Here is an 8,089-nt window from a genome sequence, read left to right as displayed (position 1 = left end):
GCTTCTTTAAATCTGCCCAGAAATTAGCCCACTGAATGGCATGTTTTTCAGAAGTGAAAGGAAACCACAAAACCCAGAGGAAACCCAAAAAGTCACATGGGAGAACATGTGAAACTCCATGTAGACAGAACTCTGAGCTCCTGGATCAAACCAGTGAGATCCCAGACTAGTGAGGCACCAGTGCTACCCACTGAACAAATGCACCACCAAATTGCCTTACTGTTGCATCAGTTTCTCCCAGTGTCTCCTGGATGTCTGTTAACCTTCCTTCAGCGTCTCTGGTTTTCACCCACTGCCCAAAAACATACCAGTGGGTAATTACCCATGCTAAATAGCTTCTTTGTGTGAATATGTGTGAGAATGTGTGTCTCTGATGAACAGTCATCCTACCTAGGGTCTCACCTTTTGTTCTGGGTCTATAACAAATACAATAGCTTACTGTCTGTCGTAAACAAAATGCCGTCCATGTGTATGGCTCAGATATGAAGCTTCTCATTCTCAGAAAATGGTAACCAAACAAAATAAAATAAATGAATGTATTGTTCATATCATGAAAAAGGTTCATTCTAACCATTTGCAATAACATTGGACAATAGCTCACCTGTGTGGGACAGGTGATAGCACTCTCACACTACACTACTGCAACCATTAACATCATGTTGTAGATTCTCAAGGTTCTTCATATTGATTATCAACTGCAACGTTTGCATGTTATAGTATTTCATATTTAAGTGTTTCCTCTTTCTTCTTAGTCTTACATTGTGCATGTGTGTGTGTGTGGGGGGGGGTATCTAGTTACTGACTAAGCTGCTGTAACACAAGAAGTTCCTTCATGGGATCAATAAAGTCTATCTATCTATCTATCTATCTATCTATCTATCTATCTATCTATCTATCTATCTATCTATCTATCTATCTATCTATCTATCTATCTATCTATCTGTCTGTCTGTCTGTCTGTCTGTCTATCTATCTATCTATCTATCTATCTACCTAACTGTCTATTTGTCTGTCTGTCCATCCATCCATCCATCCATCCATCCATCCATCTATCTATCTATCTATCTATCTATCTATCTATCTATCTATCTATCTATCTATCTATCTATCTATCTATCTATCTATCTATCTATCTATCCCCACAAAATTGACATCACTATTCATCTTCCAAGGCTCCTAGGCAATAACAGTCATCCTACCTAGGGTCTCACCTTAAGTCTCACGTTCCTGGGATCATCACCACCTTCACCTCAACCATAACCAGGTTAAAGCAGTTAAACCAGATCTTTTATTATTTGTATTTAAGGACAAGCTCCATGTCTAATGAGACTCTATTTTATTTTTTGTCATTTTTTTAAGTTTTTATTTTTTAAGTTTTTTAAAAAAAAATATTTTAAGTTTTTTTATTCGAGGCCAGTGCACTTGTTTGGTGAAATACGCTCTCCAGGTAAACATTTCTTATATAAATATTACATTTATATTTCTGAAATGGTAATAAAGGGTGTTCCAGAAATTTGACTGACATTTTAAACATCATGTCACAATGCATTACAAGTATTATTACATGTAACATCATATTATTTCCCACTGGGATGAATAAAGTATCTATCTATCTATCTATCTATCTATCTATCTATCTATCTATCTATCTATCTATCTATCTATCTATCTATCTATCTATCTATCTATCGATTCAAGATTCAAGATTCAAGATTCAAGATTCAAGATTCAAAGATACTTTGCCATGTTACAGCTCTAATGAAAATAAAAATATAAGAGAAAAAGAAAGAAATATAAAAATATGAAAATAAAATATAAAAGAAAAAGAAAGAAATATATACACTGTTTTATAAACTGTAAAAAATAATAAATAAATACAAATACTATCTATCTATCTATCTATCTATCTATCTATTACTTACATCATGATGCAAGTTCTTAAAAGCTTAACAGCATTCTGGTGAAATACATTAAGAAAACCACCATGGCAAAATGAACCACTGAAGAACCAATTAAACCCCTAAAAAAATATTATCTCATGGTGTGTACCAAAGCTGCAGAAGTGGTCGTTGCAGAAAATATTTCAAAGAACATATGACTGAAGAAAATTACAGAAAAAGATCCCATAGCATTCTGTGTAAGACACCCATGAAACCAAACATACCTTAAAATCCTAACAGGAACAAGACAGAGATGTTTTGTAACTCTGAAACGCTATAACACCACCCCTGAAGATATTGAATAGACAGCATTTCTATTTGCGCTGCAACTCGTCTCCGATTCAGTTCTGTTGTCCCTCTCCTGGGTTTGTCTCACGATTCTCACAGATCCTCTGAAAGCTTTATTAAAATTGTGTGAGCCGAAGAAATAGATTAGCGGGTCCAAGCAACAGTTGATTCCTGCCAGGACATAGGAGGAGTAGTATGCCGTTTCCGTTTTTATCAGAAGCTGACAGTTGTTAGGGTAGTACATTTTAAGGACAACCGCGACAGTCCGGGTAACGTTGAGCGGGAAGAAGCAGATTCCGAAGATGAGCAGACATATGCCTATCATCTTTAGAGACTTTGCTTTGACTGACTGACCATGCAGTGAGTTGACGTTTACCTTGGTCACCGAACGAGCCAGACAGCTGTAGCAAACCACAGCCGTGATGAACGGCATGAGAAAGCCGAGAACGAAGAGCACAAAGTTGATAATGAAGTACTTACTGATATGTTTGGATTGATGTATGGAAAGGCATTGTTTGTGCCCATCTTCTTCGGTAACAGGTAGCTGGACGGCGTACACTATGGCGCCGATCAACAAAAAACACCACAGTCCGAAACACAGCTTCTTCACAAAGGTTTTCCGCTTCAGCGGTGACGATCGTTTGAAGTGGACCACAACCACATAGCGATGAATGCTGATAAGGGTGAGGAACATAATGCTGCCGTAGAAGTGAGCGCTGATTAAGGCGATCTTAAACTGGCACAGAAAGGAGCCAAAATCCCAGTTTCCTTTGACAAAGTAGGCCACCATCAGCGGGGTAGCAGGAGAGGCCAGAAGATCACTTATCGCCAAATTGAACTGCAACAATGTCCCAGCGTGCCATTTGGACATCCGGAAGATGAAAACCCAGAGGCTGAAGCCGTTGAGAATGAGTCCTAACATGTAGACCAGGCAGAGGACCACGGTTAGGCTGAGGTCCTGTTTGACCGGAGGGCAGACCGTCTCATTGTGGCTGTTCATCTTTGAGAGAGTGAGAAACTGTGTATTCATGTGGTGAGACAGCAACTGCTAAAGGATGTGGACAAAAGAGGAAGAAGAACAAGGGCAGTTCTATTTTGTTTTTGGCTTTTTCAGAGGAACAGATAAGCTGAAACAGAATCAGATTCAAATCCAATTCAAAAACAAAATTCAAATTGTGTTGGTCAATTCAACTACCAAACACAGTATGAGACCAAATATAGTACAGTAGTGAAGTCCATATCTGACTGACTATAGATATAGAATTATGAGAGAAAGAGAGAGAGAGAAATACAGATTGGTGGCAAGATATTGCAAGATAGTGCACTTATGTGCTTGTGCAATATCCTGGGCAAATTCAGTCTGATGTAGTGTGTGTTGTGAAGAAATGTCTAAACTCTAGTCCTACACATTGTCTAGGTTGAGGGCACGAATAGCCTTCATTCTCTCCTTGTTGGCCTTCAGTAGAAGTAGAAGTGAGTCCCTGACCACAACAGAGAGAAAGTCCATTGTTCAGATGATCGAGGATCTTCATGGCCTCGGTCCAGGATGGCTTGCTGTAGATAGAGCTCAGTGTGGACAGCTTTCTGCAGCAGGAGTTGGGCCTCATATACAGCTAGGTACATTGCAAGATGAATGCAAATGTTTATCAAAACCTCTTTTGGAAATATGCAGATCCTTCCCTGCAGGCATCTCGAAATCAGCCTGTAATTTTCATGCAAGACAATGCTCCCTGTTCATGGTGATAAAATTATTGCTAAGAAACCCACTACAGTTAACAAACTGGACCAAGATCACACCAGAGCTGGTTTAAGACTGCGTTAACGTCCTCCAGTCGCAGATGAGCCAAGGTCCAGCCGAAAAAACTACACTTTCTACTAATTTTTAACAGCTGAAACCCGCAAAGATTTAGTCCAACAGTAGTTACTGTACACTGTGTTTTACACAACATGAAGGTTTTGGTTTGGTTATTTAGCAAAACATCCCAACAGACTAATGGAATAACCTACCGCTAATATTTCTTCCAATTTCAAGCGATGAAGATTAACAATATTTCAGAAAAAATCAAGTGTTTATGAATTGTTCTTTAATTTTTGATCTCCACTCTAAATGAAAGCAAGCTGCTCATACTTGAAGATTTCTCATTGAAGATGGCAAGCCACAAATGGATAAATAAAAACTTCCTTTATTTCTTATGCAGTTTCATTCCTGTTTCTCAAAAGTAGTAAGGAAGTATTCTGAAAATAAGCGTTCGATATAACAACACTACTGAACTCTTCACCCCATCAGTGACAAAAATAGATTACACTTCATTAGCATTAAAATACTCATTTGCTAATTCTAAAATGGCTAACTATTATTTGTTCTACCAGGAATATATCTCTAGACATAATAATACACAATACTTCACAATACGTCAAATGGAATATAATTAAACAATAGTAGAACAGTAGAACATACAGTACAGTACTACATCATGAAGGGTCATTCCTTTATACAGTCTTCCTGGTTTCCAGGATTTCTGCACTTATGGTAGCTACCAACCTACCTACCAAGTAACCCACCTACCCACCTTCCTTCCTTCCTTCCTTCCTTCCTTCCTTCCTTCCTAAATACCTACCTGCCTAACCTGCTTACCCTCAACCCATTTAGCTTTTTTTTCATTTTCTTTCTATCTGTCTATCGTTCTTGTTTTCTATTCTTCCTTGCTACCTACCTACCCCCAACCCACCCATCCTCCTACTTTCTTTCCTTCCAGCCTTCCCTCCTTCTTACCTACCTATCCACCTACCTACCCCAACCCACCCACCTATCCTCCTTCTTTCCTTTCCATTTAGCATTCTTTCATTTTCATTTTATCTGTCTGTGTTTGTTTCTGTCTTTCTATCATTTCTACATTTGGGAATTTCACATATTTGTTCACTCCCCCTTGCTTCTGTAACACTGGTTTGTCTGAAAGTCCCCTGAGAAGTGAGAGTGCACAAGCATGCTGGTGCACCGGCACCAAAAGAAAACCAACTATTTCAGTTACGGCTTTCAGAAATCCCCAAGTTTCATTTTTAGAAATAAGAGCAAATTTAAGATCAAACCTGATTTTATGAACACCTTACACCTTAAATGGTACACTCCCAGGTGAAAGCTGTAACAAGCTGTGTTCCATTATAAGGGTACAGAAGTTATGAGTCAATGATTTTTCTCTTAATCACCCTAGGAGTGGGGAAGACATGTGTGGTCTGTGGGCTGTCATGCTCATTATCCTCACGAGTCGTCTGGAACCTGACTCCAATTTTCCTCAGGGAGCTGCGGAAGGTTGCCAAAAAGTTATTTGAGGCAAAGAAGTAGATCAGCGGATCAAGACAGCAGTTGGCTATACACAAGATCCAGGAGGCGTAGTACGATGTCTCTAATTGCAAAAGCAGGCGGTAGTGTCCGGGGTAGAATTTCTTGACCACCACCATTACAGCTTGAATCACATGAATGGGTGCAAAACACAGTACAAATATCAGCAAGCAAACAGCCATCATTTTGCGTGACTTACTCCTCATGAGCTTGCCTTTCTGATGGTAGATGTTGATGCTGGACACGGATCTTGCCAAGCGGCCGTAACACACCAGCAATATCGTGAATGGGATCAGGAATCCAGGGATGAGTAGAGCGAAATTGAAAGCAAAATACACCGTGGTGTATTGATCCTGGTGGATGCTGAAACACAATGTGTGATTCCCAACTGTGCTTGTACCCAGAAACAGACAACACACCACTCCATTGATCAGCACGAAAGCCCAAACTCCTACACAAAGCTTCTTTACAAAGTCCTTTTGTTTCATGCGGAATTCCTGACTGTGGTAAACCACAGATATGTAACGGTGGACGCTTATGAGGGTGAGAAAAACAATACTGCCATAAAAGTGGATAAACAACAGGACGATCTTGAGCCGACACATCAGATGTCCGAAAGGCCAGTGTCCCAGTGATAAGTAAACCGTCAAAAAGGGTGCCAGAGGACATAAAATGAGGTCGCTGATGGCCAGGTGGAACTGAAGAAACGTTCCAGACTTCCACTCTGGTGTGCGGTACTTGAAGACCCACAAGCTGAAGATGTTCAGGACAAACCCAAGCATGAGGAACAGGCAAATCAGCACAGAGATAGAGACAGGCTGGGGGTCCACTGAACATGTTTGGTTAGTGATGGAGGAAACATTTGTGCAATTCATCTAGAGAGCAAAATTAAGCCACACATTTACATACATTTGTGAGCAAAGCTATACCATGTCTATGAAACATTAACACAAGAATTTAATTGCTAGAAATAAATTGTGTTACTTACGTTCTCACAGAGCTCGTAGCATGTCAATTCACAGCTCTCGGTTTAACAAACTTACCTCAACCTTTGTACTGCTTTGTGTGACTTCCTGTCTGCTTTCATATTCATAAATAGCATCCAGAGGATGTTCTAAAGAAGTAAAGCGGTCAGAAGCAGCATCGAGCTATGACCGTCCAAGTCATCTCTATCCCTGCCCACTTACAAACAAGACGCATGTAATGAGTCTGAGACATGAGTTACTGAAAAAGCAAAATGTCTGATTAAGAACTAAGTCTCTCAGGACTCAGTGACCCTTTGCCTTCTTGCCCTGTCTGTAACCTGATACGTCTGAAACCAGATATCAAGAAAGTGCTCAGCATTTCTCACTGTGGAAACTGTGATGTTTATACAGCCTCTATCCTTCTCTTCTTATTACACTCAGTTTTCAGTGTATTAGGTCTTTTAAGTTTGAGGAAAGGTCCAAATAATTTCCTTTTTCCACCGAAGGAAAGAGACAGGATACACTCTGTCATTTTACACCCACAAAATATAGACTGATGATAAACATAACAAGTTAACAAGGTGTCAGTAGACTTCATCTATGTATTTATTGTGCTATCTTTGCTGCTGCTAAATTATGTTTTTTAACTGATCAGTAATGTAGACCCAGTCTTAATGTTCTGTACTTTATCTCTTCCTTTAAACTACTTCTCTAAACCATACCTCTACCAGGCTTTACATTATGACCACCTGCCTAATATTGTGTTGGTCCTCCTTTTGCCTCTAAAACAGCCCTGACCCATCATTCACTGTATATTCTGACACCTTTCTATCAGAACCAGCCATCCATGACCCTGTCTTCACCACTGTTCCTTCCTTGGACCACTTTTTATAGATACTGACCACTGCAGACCGGACACAATTTGTCCCTTGTTAAAATCGCTCAAATCCTTACACTTGTCCATTTTTCCTGCTTCTAACACATCAACTTTGAGGACAAAATGTTCACTTGCTGCCTAATATATCCCACCCACTAACAGGTGCCATGATGAGGAGATCATCATTGTTATTCACTTCACCTGAGTGGTCATAATGTTATGCCTGATCAGGTGTAATAAATAAGCACCACAACTTTTAATACAGCTTAAGTTTATTCAAAATATCTGTTTAGCTCTCATCTTTAGGAACCAGCCAAAAGGTCTATAAAATATACAGCATGTCATACAACAAAATAAATGAATACTCTTTCCATATAAATGTAAGAAACGGGAAGATCCGAAAAGATCCATCCATTTTCTGTAGCGCTTATCCTTCATGTGGTCGAAAGGACCCTGGAGTCTATCCCAGGGGAGTCAGGGCACAAGATGAAGGACACAGTGGATGGGGTATCAATACATCCCAGGGCAAGATCACACACACACACAGCAGATAATTTAGTGATGCCTACAATATGTGTCTTTGGACTGGGGGAGGAAACTGGAGCACTCAGAAAAAACACAGGGATAACATGTAAACTCCACACACACACACACACACACACACACAGAGGAGGCAGAAATGA

The 8,089-nt window shown here is 39.8% G+C and overlaps 2 protein-coding genes across 2 annotated transcripts; both read right to left on the bottom strand.

Annotated features, from left to right (window-relative positions):
* Positions 1–1,142: 1,142 nt before the first annotated feature.
* Positions 1,143–3,339, bottom strand: LOC131343125 (lysophosphatidic acid receptor 6-like). The gene has a single exon (XM_058374552.1). It carries the CDS (start codon positions 3,255–3,257, stop codon positions 2,214–2,216), a length of 1,044 nt encoding a protein of 347 aa, XP_058230535.1. The 5' UTR covers positions 3,258–3,339; the 3' UTR covers positions 1,143–2,213.
* Positions 3,340–5,045: 1,706 nt separating this feature from the next.
* On the bottom strand, positions 5,046–6,579 carry LOC131343642 (lysophosphatidic acid receptor 6-like). The gene has a single exon (XM_058375465.1). It carries the CDS (start codon positions 6,437–6,439, stop codon positions 5,402–5,404), a length of 1,038 nt encoding a protein of 345 aa, XP_058231448.1. The 5' UTR covers positions 6,440–6,579; the 3' UTR covers positions 5,046–5,401.
* Positions 6,580–8,089: the final 1,510 nt, after the last annotated feature.

The sequence above is a fragment of the Hemibagrus wyckioides genome, linkage group LG22 (assembly GCF_019097595.1).
Source record: "Hemibagrus wyckioides isolate EC202008001 linkage group LG22, SWU_Hwy_1.0, whole genome shotgun sequence".
NCBI lineage: Eukaryota > Metazoa > Chordata > Actinopteri > Siluriformes > Bagridae > Hemibagrus > Hemibagrus wyckioides.
The sequence above is the reverse complement of the archived record's forward strand: the minus strand, read 5'-3'. Positions and strand labels throughout refer to the sequence as shown.